Raw genomic sequence first — 21,829 nt, forward strand, 5'->3', positions numbered from 1 at the left:
TCAACTCCATCAACCGTGGCACTGTTGATCCTCAGGCCAGGCACTACATCCTGGTAGAGCTCAGGACCTTCTATGCCCCATCATGTACAGCCATTGTCACACCGGTGTCTAAGTATTTTGCAGGTAAGCCACCTGCTCCTATCAAAAAATGTTTTTCTATTTTTTCCTCTTCCCTGTCTCAAAACAGTCAAAATACTCAGTTGTAGGCTGCCAACTGAAGCAGGCATTTTCCCCATTTGCTGGAGACAGCCCCACCTGGGGGTTGCCTTCTGTGCTCACAAATGCACACAGTATCCCACCTTGCTAGCAGGAAAATCAGCAGCTAGAAAACCAAGACAGGAGGGCACTTTTTAAATCAGCTTGCACAACCACCCTAAAAAGCAACCTGAACCCTTCCTGCTAACACACATACATTAAATTTTGTATCTAATTGCTATTTGTATGACGTTTGTCCCCATGACACTGCATGCAGATGAAGATGATAGTAGTAAAGTTGAGAGTCAAAAAAGTAGAGGGGAGTCAGAGCTCGCTCCCCTACAGTATCAAGGTGCTTCAGCTGAGTTAGAGCTTGACGAGCAAATTCTTTTGGTTTTTTTTTTTTCTTTTGCAATCATTGCTTGCTTGACAGGCCCAGACGGAATTACATCACTTCCTAAAACCCATCAAAGAGAGTCCATCTCCTGAAGAAATGCAGCTCAGATGCTCCCCGGCAGGAAACAGGAAATGTAAATGTTTGGGTGAAGCAGGAGCCCTCCGAAGCACCCCTCCGGTGGGAGCGCTGCCAGGGTAGCATGCGAAAGCCAAACCTCGTTGCCCTGCTTTCTGCCCTGTCACTGGTTAGAGGATCTGCTGGGAATGGTGAGTAAGAAAGTACCTTTCGCCTCCTGAGGTGGGACCACGTTTCGTGCCTGCAGCAAAGGGACTGAGACGGAGGGCAACACCCTCCAAACTGAGCTCTGGAAGATCTGCGGGGACTTGCTCTCTGCTTCTTTTAGCTGTGTTTACCTCTCTGTTTTCAGCTGCCTGACTTTTGCAAAGCTTTGACTTCTTTTCTTCAGACCTAATCCCAAACAGCAGAACCAAATCCCACAGTTCCTACATTTCCTAAATTGAAGGTGTGGGGGGAACTGGAGTTTCCATGCTGGCTTGCCAGGCATTTTCATTCTGATTTTGATTATTTGTTGTACTTTTTAAACCCCACACCCTTACTATCAGCATTTAATAGTGAAGTTAAAGATGGAGCATTGCTTCCATTCAAAAGCTGGCTGCCAGTTTCCGTAGTCCCAGCGCACTGAAACCGGTTTAACAAAAGAACAGACGGTTCCGGAGACAAATATTTTGAATTTTCAGCTGCAGAACAAAGTGACCGGCACCGTGCCTGTAGGTTCTGACCTGAAGGGAAGAAAGGCAAATGAAAAAGAAATAAAATGTTGAAGCGTTGGGGTGTCATATCAGAGGCTCTTACCTGTCTGCAGGGGGGAGTTTGTTCCACTGGCATTTTGGCAGCCCGTGGCTGCTCAAGACAGGCAGATCTTTCAGTAAATGCTTGCCAGGTGGTGCTTATATGCATTTTGGTGTCAAACAAATAGCTGCTGAAGTGCCTTTATGGACTGGAAGTGTTTATTGCCTCTGTGCTGCTGTTGCAAGCATGAGCTCCCCAGACAGCTGGGAGAGAGAACTGTCACTGTTCAGCTATGACTGAACTTCTTCTAGTAAGGTTTTAAAATCTGTTAGTGAAATAGGTGGTTTGGTATGGCTATTTTTTCCCCTGAAAGGCAGTACTATAAGCAGGGTGTAAAGCTGGGCTGCTGGCTCCTGGTATGCTGCTGAGCTGCTTGTGGTTAGGAGTCTTGATTCACTGTAGGAGTGAGCTCAGTGAGGTACAGAATGGTTTGTTCGTGTCTGTGTTACCACAGCCCTGCTGCATTACAGACGCATTAGGAAAACATGCTTGCAGCACTGAATGTAGCTCAGAATCACAGTGGTCAGGGGAAAAAACACTGCTGTGGACAGAGCAAAAAGTAGGAAAACAGGGGCATACCACCAGCAAAACAGAGTGATCAGGCTCCAGCTTCCTGAGCTTATATGCAGTGTACTAATCTCTAGTATGTCATCACCATCTCCACAGAGTGCCTTACTTCCCAATGCCCCTAGCCTAGGACTGAGCCCCTACTGCCCTTCTTTGAATTGGGCATTAAAGGCTGGACAGAACATCAGGCAGATGTCACATACCAGGTGCCCCACCCACTTCACGCTGCTTTTAGAGACTTCCTCCTGGTAGGTCCACCTTTAAATTCTGGTTGATATTGGAATGATTCCTCCATGGGAGTGAGTCAGTCCTGCCAGAGCTCTCCCCGTCTGCTGTCAGCCCTGGGTCTCCTGAGGCAGTCCTCAGCTGCTGGGAAAGGTGAGGAGAATACACATCCAGAGAAGAATCACAGAATCACAGAATATTAGGGCTGGAAGGAACCTCGAATAATCACCCAGTCCAACCCCCCTGCAAAAGCAGGATCACCTATACCACATCACACAGGAATGCATCCAGGCAGATTTTGAGTGTCTCCAGAGAGGGAGATTCCACAAGGGCAGGGACCCTTGTTCTCCATACAAAGGTGGCTTTTGCACTTAGTCCCAAAATTTACCTGGGATTTACTCTAACTGCAAGGGTAGAAGGGCAAGCAGAGGAGGCGGGAATCTGTGAACTTGGACTTTGGGGCAGAAATTGGAGAGGAAAGAGTTTATATGGGGGCCTATGTACCATGCAAGTACTGGTGGATCGGGAGCCCGTCCACTAAGGGCATCCTCTCCAGAGGATCCTTTGCTCTTGTCCCTCCTTGTCACAGATTAACAGGGAAGGACCTTTAAAGGAGCTTTTTTGCTTTTTTCCTTCAGTCTCAGACACAGTACACACCTTTAAAGTCATCTGCTGAAGAAAGGAGGCAGAAGCTCTTGGAGATCCCCCACATCTCACCTCTACTGTCTAGAAACCATTTACAAAATAGGCAGTAGGAGTATGATTAAATCTTGCAGCACAGACAGATTGAAACCTTTGTTAAGTCCTGTTCCCATAACATGCTGGAGCTATGAAAAAACCTGGCCTTGCCATTTGGATTATTATTAACAGATGGTTTGTTCCTGGCTATGTTACATTTACTCTAAGCCAACAGCTCTAAGAGCATACCTGAGGTGTCAGCTCTGGGTACTAGCCCTCTCTCCACTACATACCAAGGGGACATCAGGGTTTGTACCAGTCCCCTTTCTCTTGCCCATTCCCTTGATTTATGCAGGCAGGAAGCCACCTGAGGAACGGTGGTGGCCTTCCCTCTCTGGCTGATGATGCTACCATGGTGTGTGCTGACCTTAGGAAGTATTAAGGCCCTTCTACAGCTTATAGGAAAATGTTCTGACCCTACAGGCATTTCCCAGGGCATGCCATCTCCCTTCGTGTTAGGTGAAACATAAAGCAATTGCAGCAGAAGTGGTCTGACATGGAGAGCAAGATAATGCATGAGGGAGAGGAGCTGGAAAGCGTGTGACACTTAAGTGGAAGAGCTGGAATGGCTGCAAGTAGTGCTTCATTTTGGTTGCGTCTCTGCATTACTATTTTGCACTGTCATTCAAAGAACTATTGAAAATCCAGATACTCAGCAGCTGTTATCATAAGCACAGGCAGCAACTCTGTCTTTGGCAGAGAAGTACCTTTTCGGTGAAGTCCCCTACAAAGCCAAGGTCTCTAAGGAAGCAGTATTTTTGATTTGTTCCCCACTACAGTAATGAACTTGAGGTCTCATTTGAACCCATCTGAGTCACCTAGTACAACTTTCTAGCAAAGCAGCAATGTAAGAAATGAGGATTTGCTACCTCCTCTCTTTCCAAAGTGCAGCCTCTTAAAAAGCAGATGAAAAACCCTCCTACCGAGCACATCAATTCCTTTGCTTCTTTCCTTTTTTCCTTCCTTCTTTACTTCTATATGTTTTATCCATATGCATGTATTTCTGCTGTAGTCTATTTAAGTGCTTCAGGGACTTTTCAGATAATTCCTCCTTTATATCAACAAGATTGTAATGCTAAATTTCAGTCAGGGACCTCAGTCTATTTCTGGTTTTATGATAGCTGGACATACAGTGGAGCTTTTGAATCTTTAATTTCAGAGTCATCTTGAGAGCAAAGAGCACTGAGAGATTTGCATCTCTGTGAGGTCATAGGGGTATCACTGATGCAGGACTAGAAAGACACAAGATTAAGTGGACACAACTAAATGCACAATTTGGTCCAGAAAATCTCTAGTACTAGGGGTCAGAAATGAGATTATGGGTTCACAGTGTGAGGCTAAGAAGTGTGACTGAATTTGTAACACCAACAGCTAATGCAGCTGGATGGAAGTACAGTCAGGAGACAGCAATTCCCATCATCTATAAAAGAACTTGCACAGCTGTTTCCCCTTTCAAGTTATACCTAGATAGCACTTTCTAAGCACCCCATTTTAATAGGATCTTGTCTGCAGATCAGCCATCCTGAAATGTTTGTGCTCCCTCATCAGAGCAGCATATGTATCCAACAGCTAGCCTGCAGGCTTTTCACAATTCCTCTTCCAGCCAGACTGACAGGCAGGACCTGCCACAACAAGCAGCTGGGCAAGCCATAGCCATGGCAAGGAACAGCCCTTCTTACAGCAACGTGAAATACAGGAGGGGAACAGAACAAGCATGAGTCAAGCAATAGGAAAGAGGATCATACGGACCATGTGGAGCGATATGACTATACCACCAAAAGCAGTGTGTGTACAGAGCAGAGTGATATAGGGTGTGGTAACTTTACACCATCATACAGAGATTTATAGCCTCTCATGAACCTTCCTTTCACTGCACTTTTATAGCTTATAGAAAATTTTGAAGAGAAAAAAATCCTCTCAAACAATAGGCCTGACTACCCCATTAACTTAACTCTTGCTTTTCCTTTATCCCATCCCTTTTTCTTCTATAAGTAGGTACTGTAGTGTAATTTGAAAAATTCCCTTCAGAGACCCCAGCCCTTGAGTCTGATGAGATGGCAGCAGGGAGACTGATGGTTTCACAGCAGAACCAAATGTGCTGACTGCTGGCTATTTTCCTTTGCTGTGCTTCCAACTGAAATCAGAAACCTGTTTGCCCACTTACTTCATCAAGGAGTGATGAACCTCAGAGGAAGAAATGCTGCAATAACAGAAAAGTTGTTTGTTTGTTCAAGATGCAGTTGTTTGCACTACACTCTGTAAAGCTGCTTGGTTTATTCAGCTCCCTCTGTTTCTCTTGAAAGACAGGCTTCAGTGCACCTCCAATACACATGCAAAGTCCATCAGTAATCCAATCATATTATTAAAATAGAAAATATTGAATAATCTCTTATACCATGGTATCTACATACAGGGACATAGCCTTTTGGCATTTTGTAAGAACTGTAATGGAACCTTTCTTTAACCACTGCTAGTACTTGTTCAGGCATTTAGGTGCCCTGAGGACCAGAGCCCTTCATATCTCAGTGATGGAAATCTGAGGAATTCTTGGATTCCAGCTTCCTGTCTACCGGTTCCAGCTCTGCCTAGCTCTCCATCAGAGTGGGACACACTCGTGTGCCAGTCCCTCTTGCTTTTCCTCTTGAAAACAAGGAAAGTGGCAATATGGGCTGGGCTGAAGTAGTGGTGTTCCCCTATCCACTTCCCTTTACAGGGGGAGAGGTGTCCAGCATGTACACTACATGTGGTCCAGGCAAAGCTGGAGCAAATGCTGTTGTAATGTGTCTGCTCCTTGACTGAGATGTGCAGAAGGCTGAGTATGGATGTTAGAAACCATGACAACATAGTGACAACAGTGAGAGGTTGAGCACAACAAAAGGAAGTGCACAAGCTTTGCAAAGTCAAGGAGATACCTGTATAGTCAGATGTGACTTGTTCCTTCTTCCACTCCACTGGCTTTGGTTTACCAGCCTGAATGTATGGTATGCTATGGTGTGGCGTGGCATGGCATGGCATAGCGTGGCATGGTCAGACTCCCTTTTGGAGGGAGCTAGTATATCTCCACAAGATGAAACCCAAGCATAGCTGACAAGACAGTTCATGGTATGAACGACCACTGCAAATCTGCCTGCCTCCAGGCATGGAGAAAATGTTTGAATAGCATCTCACAGACTCTCTGACTTTCAGGTGCTCTCCCGCCCTGCTCCAAACCATGCAATTGTCCACCTTTCACTCACCCTACAAAACAGCTGCAACACCACCTGCTCGCTATTTTGAGCACTTTGAATTGCAACAACAACCTTGGGGGCAATCACATTGGTCCCACATGTCCCAGACAGCTGGCTGTGATGAAAACTGCACCTACATCAGGAGGCCTAAGTCTGTCCCTCCCCACCAGGCTGGAGGTACAAATCCTCCCTGCATGCAAGCCAGGTGCATGTCCACACAGGTGCAGGTCTTGATTTTCCTGCCACATAAAAAATGTGATGTGTGGGTGGCCAAAGAGTGAGAGCAGTCCCTATGTGACAGGTAAGGTATCCCTCAGGCATGAGCTCTAGTCCTCAGAGGTGACAGGCAGAAGAGCTGGAGGGGGATGTGTTAATGCAGCAGGTGAAACACAGGAAATAAGAGCAATATCCTTGCAAGAACATTGTGCAATTGTCTGCCTTTCTGCTGAAAGATGTGTTTAATTCAGTTGGAGGAAATATCTCTAAGAAGAAATGGCCTTCACAGAAGAGATGCTGTTTTGTCCCCAGAATTATGCAATGTGAACAAAAATACATGGCAGCAAGGTCACGCCCTATGATTTGCTATTTTCTTTGTCTAGAGACTAGAAAAGGTAATTCTATTTCACACAGAGACAAATGATGTGAAATCTGCCTCATAGCTCAAAAACAGGCAAATAAAAAGTGCCAGAGATGTTGGAAAAGTCTCTCTTGGAAATCAAGCACAGCATACACTGCAACTTGAAGTTTAGCACTGCAGTTAATGAGGTGTGACAGTTAGCTTTTGCTTTAAAGTCACATCATGCTTTAGACAGTCGAAAAATCCATTTCAGCTCTAAGAGTAAATGAAAAATATGGCGTTTCCCCCACACCCTTCCCTATTTGTACTATTTTAAGCAGCAGGCTTGTCCTTGTCATCATGTCAGATGTGGCAGATGACAGCTTTCAAGGGCAATGGCTAGAGGAGAAAAATGAAACAAGGGTATCCAAGTGGTCCAGGGAGGCTGCGGTGGTCCATCAGCTCCACCAGTGGCATGGTCCATCACACCACAGTCTGCAGTGTGGCCATCTCTAGTGATATCTCACTGCTTTGTGCAGCAGCAATTGTAATGGAGTGGCCACAGGCACCAGGGACAATGAAATACCTTGGGATAGAAAAGTCAAGTGGCCAGACTAATAAAGGAGAGGAGCTCTTCCTCCCATCCTCTGCAATAGGATTAAGGATAGACAGCAGATCATGAGAAGGGATGGAGGAGCATACATCATTAGCTTCAAGGGAGGCAGAGATTGTGTTTTGCTCCTGACTGAAATGCTAACTAGAGAAGAAAGCTACAGAGAGAGTATGAATATAAAGTGCTTTGCCACTGAAAAGCTAACATTTTCATTGTCATATCATGTTGAAAGGGTTTGATGGGCTTTGCAGTATTAAATGCCGTATTGAAGTATCAGGTGTTATTTCTTAAGTACTAAAATTCTTCCCTAGTTTTTAGGAAAGGGTGAAACAATCAGGTGCCTAAGTGATGAGCACAGCATAAAAATCTAGATAAGTCAATACTGTCACACTCAAATAAGTTTACTTGTTTGGAATTGGGTTTCCTGGAGTACCGTCTCATGAGATACTCATCTCCTCTTTGAGAAAAAACTGACAGGACAGGAGATGCTGCAGAATGGACTAGGCAAGAGATAGCGCTCTAATCCCAGTTTTCCTCTCTCATGTGCCATCCCTGGGAAGGACAGCATCCCTGCCCTTCTGATTCCTCATTTGTAAAATGGAGATGATAACTGCTCATCTCTCAGGGCCATTATGAAGATTAATGTGTTTACAAAAGCATTTAAAATGCTAAGTACGTTTGGTTCCAGTCCTGTGAGATTGGAAATGCCAGAACTGAGGTGCTGAAAACCTAAAGCTCTTTCTAACTCTAGTGAAAATATGATTGCCCAGCACTATACAAGAACAGGGAGAAATATGTCATTGCAAAAGTAATAAAATCCATTCCTGCATTATGGCATAAAATGAGAGCTGCACCATGCCAGCATTGTATCTGAAAGGGCAGGTAATACAAAAGGTGATCATTTAGTTTCATGCAAAGAAAATTAGTGAAGGCTTTGCATTTAGGAATAAATTGGTGTAATTTATCTAAGGACTGATTACTGTGTCTTTGTCTACAACCAGATGTTTGGCAGCAGTGTAAAAAACAGTATCAGCTCAGAATTTCCTGCACTTCTGTTAAACTTTGAACTCTATGACAGTCAGCATAGACTCTTAATTAGCCTCAACACCCCCCTTCTTTCACTATTACTGATATAGCCAAGTTTAGCCACTTCTCTTGCAAAATGCATGTTAAATGAAACCAAAACCTACATCAAGTTTCAAGACCATTTATCTTAGCTTTTGTGAAGACTAACCAGCACTGACTCTACCAAATGCTCCTTTGGCCAGCCCATGGGATCAGACAGAAGAGCTGTTAATTTCATGTGTATCCAGTAAAGTACCTGTGTTACTACCACCTTTTTTGGTCCATGCAGAAGTGAAAGTCAGCAGCTTCTGCAGACTTCAGACTTCCTTCACTAATTCTGTTTTTCACAGTGAAGCATGTTTAACAAATTTGAGAAAAGCATAGAAACAAGGCTATGAGTGAGCCAGAGGAATTTGTGAACCACAGATAATGCTCTCCCCAAAGGGAGTACTAACTCTTTTGGTGAGGGGAGGGATGAACAAGATTGCTGCTGTATGCACCAAAGCTGAGGAGCAGAGCAGGTTGGAGTGGTTCACTGAGAAGCACAAGGGTGAGACCAGGTGCCAACCTGCAGGAAAAAAGTCTGTGCGAGACATCTGTGTGCAGAAGGGCCACAGATGCTGATGTGTGTCAGTAAACTCCAGCTGACAAATGTGATCAGGACTGGTAAGATCTGGTGACAGATTTGTAGTTCTACATCTGATGCCCAAGACTTCAAATCTGTGTGTATGTGGCATCTGCTAATTTAGGTTTTTAAGATATCAGATCAAAAATACATATTAATGCTGTGTGCTTTGACTCACTGATGATAATAGCAATAAAATCCTGAAAATGCTAAACTGTCCTCATATATTTGGCAGGCTCTGAAAATGATGGCTCAGGAGATGGATTGCCGATATTATCCACCTTTGCAGTAACGCCTCCTCCTGCTACACATCCTTCAACCACGGGTGACCACGAGCCAGTACTTGTCACTGCAAGCACTGTTGAAAGCAGCTTTGAAACAAGTACTGAATTGAATGTTGAGAATAATCAGGACAGCCTAGAAGCAGCAGAACAGTCTATCTTAATATACATTGTCCCCCTTGTGCTGTTGGTCCTGCTGCTGCTGCTGATCATATTTTTTGTAATGCACCATAAAAGGAAAAAGTCTAAGCAAGGTAAATTTGTCTTCTCATGCATCAGAAGGGTATTTTTAGGATGTGCTCAACATTAACAAAATGTTATTTGGAGGCCTGGGATACCACATCTAGGATGTACTTCTCTAGTTGTAGTTGCCTATTTGATGGATGGGGAAAAGGGTCTGCCCTTGGCCATCAGTATCTGGGCAAAAATCTTTCCTTGGGCAGGAGCTAGCTCTGTTTCTTGCCTCCTCTTGCCCACACTGCACACCCATGGGAGCTGTGGCACTGAGGTCCAACTCCCAGCTATATCAAGAACAGCATATGGGTGTAACTGTGTACCTGCAAAGACTTCTGCCTTTATGTTTAATCACTTCATATAAGGTGAATTTGATGTTTATATTGCCTAGACTGCTCACAAGGTGAAGCTGCTTGGGGCTTCAATGGAATAAGAACAAAAAAAAAGCGTTTTAAGGAACACTTTTAAGAGATCCTGTGGGGTGGTGGCAGATATGAAAATATCACAATAAAAGAGCTAGGAATCCTGTGATCAGACAGCCTGGGAGCTGTGACAGGGAGAGCAGCACTTCAGGACAGTACCTCGATAGGCTAGCAAAGAAATTGGAAACTCGGAGTGCCAATCCACAAGAAACAAAACAAGATGTCATATTAAAGCCACACAGTTGGCAAGTGAAGTCCTGAAATGGTCACATCAGCATTTCCACACAAGAGTGCATCTGTAAGTTCCTCAGTCTGCAGACATGACTTACTTTTAGCATAGATTTCAAGTCTTTTTTTCACTTCATTTTTCACCTGCACATTTTTAGGATCATTATCATAGCAAACTCTGAATTCACAACCAGACACCTAGTTACCTGTCTCTTTCTGGATGACCCAAAATGCAGGTGCACCCTTCAGAGGGATGGAAAATGTAATACCTTGCAGGAGCACAATTCTGGGATCTCTTGCCCTGTGCTTATTGCATGAAGCTGGGATTTTGGGCATTCTCAAGGCAGGAGCAGATGGCTCCCTAGAGTGGCACTGCAGTCAGGGAATGTGCTGGAATAAGTGGGGAGGTGTCAGCTCCCATTGGCAACAATTAATTAAAAATAGGCTAATTTAAGACAGTATACAAAGTGAATCCTATGTGTTGTTCTTGGGTTTTTTTGAGGGCTAAGGCTTTTCAGTCACTTAATTCTTGTATGGAAAGTTATTTATCAATAATGGCTGTTACACTTTTTTCTCCCCCACATTTGCTTTGTCTTAGGGTCCTAACTAGCTTTTGACATCTGGCTAGTTCAGCTTCATTTGCCTAGCCGAGATTTAATCTGCCTTGCAAGTCCATCTCCCCCATTCTTCTCTCCATGAGCAACTCCCAGAGTCTCCCAGCAGAGCTGGATTGTCTGTGTGCATTCTGCCTGGCAGTAAAATGTCCTAATGCTTCCAATAAACAGTTTGTTTGCAAGAGTGGTTCCTTTTCAGGATACCATTTCTCTCACGACATCTGTTTTGCTCAGGGAAGTGTGCATCTGCAAGGTCCTGCCCACTGCAGCACTAGCAGCCGGTTTCCTCCCAGCATGGCTGTGCTAATAATGAGCTGCTTTTCATGTGTTCAAGATTAAAAATAATGGGTTCCTCTGAAATTTACAAACAGGATGAGATGATTTGTCTTTCATCTACAAGTTAACTATGATGGCTTTTGAAAATGCAACTTGTTTTACGTGACCCTATTAAAGGCTTGATTGCAGTCTGTATATACAAAGAGCAGAACTATGAACATCAAGTTTTTTCTTTTCCAGATGAGCTGGGGAGTGAAAATGTGAAAAGGTAAAGTTTATGAATATAACTTTAAAATAAAGAATAATTATTCTTTTAATGGGATTTTATGATTTTTAGTTCCTTCACCAGCTGTTTTAATGTAATTTTACACTGCACACTATTACTCTTTGCCATCAGTTGCTCCAGTTAACTACCTCTAGAGGTGGCTAAAGTGTGACTCCAATATCTCACTGAAAGTGTAAGACTAGAGCAGAACAGAACAGAAAACAGCAAGAGGTGTCCACAGGCACCCAGTACTGACCCACAGCTGCCACTACACCTGCTGTAAGCTCCACCAGCCTCCAGACGTAAAAGGTGCCTCATGAGCAAAAGGGATCAGCTCCCAGGCTCATTGCAGGCTTTCACTATTCATAATGAACTCTGTGTCTTGCTCCCCTGTTTTACAAGTTTGTCTTCTCACTCTGAGATAAGTCAGAAAGGCTCGCCCAGTTGCTGTGGAAGCAATGTCTTAGCTGCTGGGAAAACAAGCCAAAAACCTGCATAGGTCTTATTAGACTGATAATTTTTATCATGACGTTTTAGTAAGCTACATGCTGCTGATGAGTGCTACTAATGTTACTGAATTGGCTTCACAGGGAAAAAAAGAGTTTTTTTCTATTTTTTTTCCTACCATGCAACTCCAGGGATGATCAACAAAAGAAAAAAAGCTAAATGGAGGTATTTAAATAAATTATCTTTTCTTTTGAAGTTGCTGCCAATGTCAGTCACAGCTAGGATGAAACTTTAGGCCCTCCACTTTTATCACTGGAGTGACAGGATTTTTGACATGTTCCAGCAGGGCAGAGACAAACTATTTTATTTTTCAGTTTTCTATTTACAGTAGGGACACTTCTGGAATAGCTGCAGCTCTGGCATACCCTAGAATGTACTGTCTGGGTCCCTCACCATGTGATATCCCAGTCAGCCCTACCTCCGCCTGGAACAGGCATCTCACCACCGCTCCTTCACATCTTTTTGTGGCCATTTTGTTCACACCCATCAAGCTGACATCTTCTCAAATTACTAGGCTAGGATGGCTTTCCAGACTTTATATGTGTGTCTGGAATTATGAAAGATTCATGCAAAATTACTACACTGTAAGTTATTTGAACTAAGCATTTTTTATAATGCCTTTTTTTTTCTCCTCTCAAGTCCCATTTTTGAAGAAGACACCCCCTCTGTTATGGAGATAGAAATGGAAGAGCTTGATAAATGGATGAACAGCATGAACAAAAATGGTACACGGTAACCCCTTTACTCCATCATCTCTCTCTTTCTAGGTGGGGTAGATCCCATGCATATAAAAACAAAATCAATGGAAGACATTTTGTATATGTGCCACTGCTTTTCCTACAACATTTTTAGCTGTGTTCTTGGCTCCCAGATACTAAAATAACAGCACAAATGTCGTGGGTAGAATTGTTCAGAGGAGTATTTTAGTTTGTGTGGGGGCTTATTTTTAACATATGATGGAATACCATAAATGTTTTGTTTCGCCAGTAGACACTGCTGTTAAATACATGTGTAGCTGTGAACAGTATTTTTATTTTTAAATATACATTTTTAATGCTAAATACTAATTTCTCTGAAGCATTTAGTCCTTGTAGAGTTTCTATAGTTCTGTGCTTCACACTGTGCTATTGGAGAAGAAACACATACTCGTGGTTTAGACCACTATTTACCTAAAACTGCTGCCAGGATCCTATGAATACATCTCTTAGCTCTTTATGCCCTTTTACTCACTTGCTATCTCTACCACATGAAACACAGGCTGCTCTTTGCTACCAGCACTGTTCACCATTGACATCCTCTGTGGCAAGTCTATCAGCCCATTCAGCAATTAATACCTGTGACAAGTACCACCAGCAGCATCTTCAGCTCCTTAGTTCCTTCTGAGCATTTTGTATTTTTACCCCATTTGCCTCCCAACTGAAGCCTCCCCAGTCAAAATTTCTAAGAGGCCCTGCATCCTCTTTGAAGGCTCTCCTCAGAATAATGCAGATGTTCAGTAATCCAGGAATTAACCAAGGCCTGATTTTGAACTGCTAGCAGCTTTTCACTGGCTAGGAAATGCTGAACTCCTGATCCTTTCTTCATGCCTGGTCCCTTGCCTTATATCCAAATGGCTCATTTGCCTGACCTTCTAGGGATGCTTTGTTTTTCAGGACATAAAACTCCTTGGGGCAATTCTTTTGTGTTAACACAATGCTCCACATGATGGAGTTTTGACCTTCGCGGTCTGTAAATTCTAGTAGAAAACATGTGCTAAGCAGCAGTGCTGAAAGAGAGACATTAAATATAGTCTAGTACCCAGGGAATAGTATTCTTAATTCTGTGGACAGAAAGGAGCAAATACTTCACATACATGGGTTTTTAAATTGTTTGTTTGTTTGTTTTTTATTAGTGTTCCCTGAGTCCCAACCCCAAATTCCCAGCTGGATTATAAAGCATAAGTGCAAGTATAAGCACTGGAAGGTCAGAAAATAGTCCTCCTCATAGTAGTTTATAGGAAACGATCCTCAAAAGTTGTTCATGTGTATAGGTGTACATAAACCAGCTGTACTACATGTAACAGAGACGTTACAGCAACACCCATCAAAGGGAAAGAGGATTTAAACCACATAACATTTATGCTATGGGGATCATGCAGGTTTTACAGAGAAAAGGGTGTAGAAGAGCATCTGGAGTTTTGCATTCTAGAGGAACTGCATGATAGAAGCTGATGCAACTTCTGAAAGAAATGTAGAAGAACGGCCAAAAGTAACCACAGGCTTTTTTCTTACTCTTTTTCAGCTGACTGTGAATGTTTGCCTACTGTAAGAGAAGAAGAAAAGGAATCAATTGCCAACCCAAGGTACTTTTAGTTCATTACATTTGAAGAAATGTGGTCAATGTGATTCCAAAATTATCTAATATTTTAAAGATGTAATTATAAGTAGAGTGATCCTTTGGTCTATTTAAATTCTAAAGTTTTTATGTATGGGGATTTTGAATCTAACTGACACAAAATGTTTGACACATTTCTAAGCTGGTCTCTGCCTGTAAACTGCACCACTAAATATTCTTGTGGTTGTAAACCTGTGTGAGACAGACAAACAGATGGCACAGATGGAGTTTCATTTGCTGATCAGACTTTAATCACAGTTTCCCAAGGTGTTAATACAAGCATTCAGCATAGCTTCCTTGGCATTCTGCACCCACACAGATATCCATCTCTCTTCTGCCACCAGGTGCCTATAGGTCCCTGAGACACTGCCAGATGTTTTGTCTGGAACTGTGACCAAGCAGGGGCTGGTCTGACCCTAAGAGAAACTGAAAGGATCTTCCTGATGCCCCTGTGCAGTGCTCCTCTGGAGCTGGCACTACTTCACGGTCTAAACAGAGATCCCAGGAGGATGCAAATCCACAATCCTAACAGCTTGTAAACTTTCTGGCTGCCTTCCTCAGGACTTTGGCCAGAACTCCTAAAGCCCTCTTTAACTCCCATTTTCCCTAATTAAAAATTCTGGTTCCAGCTGGAAACAAGGGGCTTGCCTGCACGCTTGGGTTGCAGCTGCATTTTGAGGAGGGAGCAAAGCAGCTCCTCTGTGCCAGGTTACAATAATAATCATCAGTTGAACTATGCTGTGTGCCAGGAAAATCCCTGGTGCAGTGGAAGCAGCAGAAAAGCAGGCAAAGCTGGGAGCAGGAAGGGTAGCAGCAGGAGGTATTCCCTTTCCCATAGCACTAGGTAACTCAGCTCATCATCCCTCTCTGACAGAGCTGCAGCTCCCATAGTGTCTTCCTCCCCTTTTCTGAGCTCCCTTACTCAGGAGTGAAATAGTGGTGTTAAATCACCACTGCTGGAGAGTTTGCAACTCAGTTACATCAAAGATGCAGTTTCAGGGTAGCGTTCGGATGAGGCTGCTTCACCACAGCTATTTGTATTTTAAAAGGCTTCTGCTTACACCTTTGCAAGAGAAATTACTGTGTTGAAGGGGCTTTTTTTGTCCTTTTTTTGTCTGGTTGGTTTGTTCTTTTGTGTTTGGTTGTTTTGTTTTGTTTGTTTTTCTTCCCAGTGAAAGACATCAATCCAAGGTTCTAGATGCAAGCAAATGCAGTATTTTACCTTGAACAGCTGGAAAAGATGCTGGATTTACTAACCACCTGGGTCTTCCCCTCCAGCCTCTACGTGATAACCCACAGTGAGAAAATCAAGGAGAGGCAGCTTGCATACTGGTTCTCTAAAAACAGATTTACTGAGCATACCACTATAGGAAGTATAGGATAAATCAGGCTTGAGCCATATGATAACCTAAGCAGAAGTTAGTTACAGTATAAAGGACCTTTTTTTTTAAGGCACAATGACACTCTAAGCATTAAAGTTACTTTCCAAAACTTAAACAGTTCACTTTCAGAAGAAAAACCATCATGACCAACTAGCTTGACATAACATTTAGATACCATCCTTACTAACGTGCCTTTGTACTGGATTTGCATTAACCCCCTCAGAGGGTGGGGTTTGTGCTCCTGACAGGCAAAAAGTATCTTTGGGCTACACCCTACCTCAAGTTCCCCATCAGTAAAATAGATACAGCAATTTCAAAACCCTAGATAGTGAGGCTTAAGCCTTCAAATGAAAAAGCAGCCCTGTGCAGATAAGTATGCTTCAGTCAGAGCGAAGGTACACATGTTATTTAAGCATCATCCCTATGGCTGGTATTTTGGGACCAGACTGTAGAAAAAATTTATGCCTCTAAATTGTAGGAAAGCAAATAAATGCAAATAAATATATATATATATATATATCCAAAATACTCAGAACTGCTCAGACACAGGATTGAATACAAGGTTCTAGATTATCAGGTTCAGTTTCAGATTCTGAAAGGCTGCTTGCTTTGGGCAAATTTCTCCTCAAACTACAATGATGCCTTTTTTAGATTTTATTGCTATTTCAGTATGGGAAACATCTCAAGGCCTCACTGAAGACAAATGGCTGAGTGTTGTTTTCCTGCTTCATAAAGATGCTGGGCAGACTTCATGTCTTCATGAATTCATAGTTCAAATGTTTTGAACTATGAATTGATTTTCTTCAGATATAATTTTGAAACTATCAGATTCTAAACAGTTCAAGAATGATATTTTCACAATTTCAGAATGAAAGTTGTTCCAAACCCAGATAATAGACTTTTTAATATGTATATATATTTTATGTGTTTAAAGAGCAGACCCTCTGGTACTGAAATATTTCTTTCCCTAGATCAACATTATTTTGTCAAATTTCATTTGACATGAAATTTTGAAACATGCTTCATGACAAAGCAAAAAGGTAACTGAAGTAGAATTTCCTGATTATTTCTGCAATTAAACCTTATCAGAGCAAGATCTGCTGCTTATCCTGAACAAACTCTTAGCTGAATAAATAACATCAGAAAGAGAACTACATACAGATAAATATATATTTTCAGCAGCTCTTTTGAGCAAGAAAATTGATGGACCATGAAGTAAATTGAAACAAAACTATTACTATGGCAAAAATTTGTACTCATGCGTATCAAGGCTGCAGATTTGTGTATGAGAGGCACGACATGACAACCCAGGCTTCTTTGTAGGTGGAGGTCACCTGACTTGCACATGAGACAAGTTAATTTGAAAAACAAACAAACAAAAACCCTGCCTAAAAACCAGAGAACCACAAAAGTTCCCCAGCCTTGCTGAGGCTGAGGCTCCTGTCCCATGCAAACAGGAGGAGTGGGCAGGGCAGGCAGGCACAGAGGTGGCAGGCAAGAGCTGATGTTTTTGTAGTGCACAAATCAAGCATGGCCAGTGTCTTCTCTGGGGACCTTTACTCCCCTGGCAAAACAGAAGTGCCACCTGTCCTGTTCATAGCAAAGGTCTTTGTAGGCTGCCAAGTATGATGAGCAATGCTCCTGTGCCTTTATCACACCTCCCAGAGCGGATTGGCTTTCTCTGGGCACTGCTAGTTGCCCTCCTAGTATTTCTGTCCAAGAAAGGGTGACTCTTTCTTATAGAGAGATGTTCTAGGTAGTCAGTAGAGAACAAAATACTTCTTTCCCACACGGCCTAGGTTTTGCAAGGCATTTAAAAAACCATGTGAAATATGAGTGGCCCTTTTAACAGCAGAGACAGTTTAAACCCTTTTCGTTAATGCTGACTGAAATCTAACCAATAAAATAATAAACAAAAGGCACATTGTCAAAATTGTCACGAACCAAATATTACTAAGAAAGTGCTAGGCAGCAAGCTAGCTAGGTAGAAACCAGTGGGACAAAGAGAAAAACTATGGTATGAGGTCAAATTTAGTACAAAAATTCTCTCTGTGAAAAATTATTCTCACCAGTAGGAAGAGGGCAGTTTGACTGCTCAGTTCTCACCTGGGAGCAGGAGGAAAGATGGACTGGGTAGCCACTAACCAGCAGAGAAATCAGACCAGCCCTTGCTGCCAGTATCTAGCGCTGCAGATGGGGTCCTTCCACATGTTGCAGGGCTGACACATCTGCCTTCTGATAACATCTTCTCATGGACTTGAGAGATACTCTTGCATATTATTTCTTGCTGAGACAACTAACCCAAAAATATGACAGTGGTGTGGGTTTTTTTCTTTTCCATGTATACACAGCGATGGCGAATCATGAAGTTGGAACAGCGAAGAACTGGGTAAAGGGAAGCACCACACAAGCTAATGATCTCCCAGATACTGGATGAACTGGATTTAAATATAATTCATCTCAAAAGGACAGAGAAGAAAATGGTTTTGATGTGTTCTGCCATATAGTATTCAGAAAAGAAACATCACCAAGGGGAACAAAAGCAGCCCCAAAACAACAACAAAAAAACAAACCAAAACAAGCACACATGCAAACAAACCCCAACAACAACAAAGATAAAAAAAGGAAAGCACTATTACAAGATTAAGGACTGATTTAAATCCCTTCTGCAATGAGATTCATCACAAATCAAGAGCAGCCTCTCTTCCCTGCCTCATCCCAAAAGTCTGCAAAGCTGTCCAAATTTCTGTCTAGTTCTTCAGTTGTGTATCATGCAGAACCACTTCTGTTCCCAGTTTGGTGGGTTTCTTTGTACTTTTTGTAGTTTGTTTTGTTCGTTCATTTTAAAATATAAACAGCATCCATAATTCTGGAGTACTCAGGTTTGATGGATGTGAAGCTCATACTTGTGCAATGTTTGTTTTTCAATGTGGCTTTTTGGTAATGGAGCACTGATCGCACGTGACTTCTGCTGGAAAGGTACCAGGCTGGGACTGACAGATCAGGTCTGAGGACAGACAGAGCAGCTGAAAAGCCTCTCAAAGGATTTGATGGGAACAACTGCAGCCAAACAAAGGCATGATCTTTGCAACATGCTTTTTGAGTTTCGAATTAAAAGCCTTGTAGAAAAAATGTTCTGAGATTGCCTTTCAGTTTATCTTTACAGATTAGTACCCTGGGCCAGCTTTCACATTTAACTATACTCCCTGCCCTGTGCTGTTCTTTAACAGCTGCATGCTTCAGGAATATTCAGCTTGAAACTGGTTTGTTTGTTTGTTTGTTTGTTTTTTAAAGAGAGGTTGAAAAATTGAACACCTAAGTACTCGTACCAAACAGAAATGCAGGTGAATACGTGTTCTGCAATAACTACTTGGCTGAGTTTTTCAGTAAGGTTTCTGCTTTTTCTTATTTTGAGTACTGAGCTTGGAGTATCTGAAAGATAGACTTCTAAATGTGCTTGGTCCTCTTTGATCACACCAAGAATAAAATAATAAATCAGACTCCTGAGATACCTCAAGGTGGGAAGATAACTATCATAATCACATCCATTGGTTTGAGGTGGCATATCTCATGGATGTAGTTCAAATATGTAACACAACCAAAAGTGAATCCTGGTCTGTGCAAAGCTTTACTCATCTTATTTAAGATATTAAATTCCCTTTCTACCATATCTCATATCCCATCCTATCATATCCTTCCTATCTTTATCTTCTATTTAAATACATACGTTCTTCCTACTCAGTACATGTTTAATGATAAGTTTTGTTTTGCCTGCAAATATTTCACTAATACCTTATCATGAATAGCCTCGTTAAAGAGAGCAAATGCATTCCCCAAGTCTCTAGGATGACAGCTAAGTGTCATAGAATCATAATGTCATAGAATCAACACAGTTGGAAGATACCTTAGAAATCATCAAATCCAACCTAATACTCATGACTGACTAAACCATGGCTCCAAGTGCCACATCCAATTCCCTCTTGAACACCTCCAGGGATGGTGACTCCACCACCTCCCTGGGCAGCCCATTCCAATGGGAAATTCCTCTTTCTGTGAAGAACTTTCTCCTCACCTCGAGCCTAAACTTCCCCTGGTGCGGTTGAGACTGTGTCCTCTTTTCTGGTGCTGGTTGCCCCGGAGAAGAGACCAACCCCCACCTGGCTACAAAGCTCCCTTCAGGTAGTTGTAGAGAGCAATAAGGTCTCCCTTGAGCCTCCTCTTCTCCAGGCTAAACAACCCCAAGTCCCTCAGCCTCTCACCAGCCTTGTTGCCCTTCTCTGGACACATTCAAGTATCTCAACATCCTTCTTAACTTGAGCAGCCCAGAACTGGACACAGTACTCAAGGTGTGGCCTAACTAGTGCAGCAGCAACAGAATGACTTCCCTGCTCCTGCTGGCCACACTAGTTCTAATGCAGGCCAGGAGGCCATTTGCCTTCTTGGCCACCTGGGCACCCTGCTGGCTCATGTTCAGAGGAGGGCTCAGGGAAAAAAATGTTTACAGCTAACCATATTAATTCATTGCTGAATATGAGTTGACTAGTAATTTTCTCAAAGAATAAAATATTTCTTCATTGGTCCAAAACAAACTTAATATGTGATGGCAAAATAGTATTTCCTGCTTGGATGATTTTTAACTTTGAAAAAGTGCTTTACATTCACCTATGACAACTTTTTTAATTTTCCACAAGTTCCTGACAGTAATCTTATTCTCTAGAATACTGATTTAAAATAACACCGTCACAAGGAGTAATTTGCAAAGCAGCAAACTGGAGCTGCCCAAAGCAGGGAATGTTTTCTTTAATAACACAAGATAAGAAGATGTATTTAGAGAATATTACCAGCTGTGTGATTGGAAGGCGGTCAGTGGTGACCCAGCAGTGTGCAATGCCAGTGCCCATCAGTGACTCTCACATAAGCCTACACAGCTCTGCATCTGGCAACCACCACTTTCTCCCTAAAGAAAACTAAAGCACAGCTGGAACCTGAGGAATTGAAGTCTCTGCCTTTTTCGTTTCACGCTTGCGGTCATTTCCTATTGCAGAGTTTATCTCACTATTTAGATCTTGTAGGTGGATTGAATCACAAGAGATTTAGATCATTTTATTCCTATATCAGTACAGACAAAATGTTATAATATTCAAGTTTATGAGTACAATCTTTTTGTCCTCTGTCAATGCATCTTTACTTTCCCTAAATAATGTACACAGTGTGGTCCTCTAACACATAACACAAAAAAGAACACCCAGGGAGCAGATAAGATACTAGCATATTTTAAGTTTTCATGTGGCCATGCACTACACAGTGTTTATGCCTTTGCTGCAATATCCTCATCATCAGCCTGATCTGAGCTGACCCATCCCACCATCATCTTGCAACATCTACCACCAACTGATAAGTTATTATCTCTCAGTAGAAATTGAGAAAAGGCATGCAAACACTAAGTCACTTGCACTATTATTATAATAATGTGTAGCAAATGTGATGATCCCTACAGAACTGTTGCCTCATCTTCCATTTTCTTCAAGTATTTTAGTAGTTATGCAGCACTTCTCAAGGCAATTGGACATTAAATTTATAGCGTGAGAACTCGTTGTCCTAGAGAAGGTAAAAAATTTACAGATCCAAAGGAGGAATTGTTTGAGAAATATGTGGATAAAAAGAAAGGTAATTAAAACTCAGCAGCCCCTAAATATGATAAAAAGCAGTATCTTAAGGGAGAATTTTTCAACAAAAGAGAAATAGCTCCTGCATAAAGTTACAAATGTAAGGTCAGGCATTACCAGCAGTTAATAGTCCTGCACTTGTAAAACACAACACTCTAACATTAACTTCAGCAAAAAATAATGGTGTTTTTAGTTTCTAAGCAGCTTTAAGTCATGGGTACATAGATAACTACTAATGTGAGAGTAAAAAAAATACTGTTTTGCAATGCTAAACCTGTGGAGGGCTATAAAACCAACTTTTATTCACTCTCTGTACATTAAATTATATATCTGTGCATGTACGTGCAACAGTTGTATCAAATAGCTGTTTCAAATGATTTGGTAATTTAAATATTTAAGTCATAATACTGCTTAATTGTATGTAGGATTTTGAGATTTTAAAGTTTTTTTTTCTAATAAAGGTTTATAGTAGTTTTCAGGGTCTACAAGTTCTCTTTTGCCCA

The 21,829-nt window shown here is 42.1% G+C and overlaps 1 protein-coding gene across 2 annotated transcripts; it reads left to right on the plus strand.

Moving 5' to 3' along the window:
- The first annotated feature begins 598 nt into the window (after positions 1 to 598).
- Positions 599 to 21,802, plus strand: TMEM154 (transmembrane protein 154). 2 transcript variants are annotated; one of them, XR_010987235.1, is made up of 6 exons: positions 599 to 858; positions 9,314 to 9,613; positions 11,374 to 11,401; positions 12,545 to 12,637; positions 14,186 to 14,246; positions 18,012 to 21,802. XR_010987235.1 is itself a non-coding variant. In XM_068137285.1 (6 exons), exons 1-6 carry the CDS (start codon positions 792 to 794, stop codon positions 18,025 to 18,027), a joined length of 558 nt encoding a protein of 185 aa, XP_067993386.1. In that variant the 5' UTR covers positions 618 to 791; the 3' UTR covers positions 18,028 to 21,802. The 2 variants fall into 2 exon arrangements, 1 of the variants encoding a protein (XP_067993386.1); XM_068137285.1 differs by having other exon boundaries at positions 618 to 858; positions 12,545 to 12,630.
- Positions 21,803 to 21,829: the final 27 nt, after the last annotated feature.

This window comes from Melanerpes formicivorus, unplaced genomic scaffold (genome assembly GCF_026170545.1).
Source record: "Melanerpes formicivorus ecotype bairdi unplaced genomic scaffold, bMelFor1.0.p_v2 SCAF_4, whole genome shotgun sequence".
Taxonomy (NCBI): Eukaryota; Metazoa; Chordata; class Aves; order Piciformes; family Picidae; genus Melanerpes; species Melanerpes formicivorus.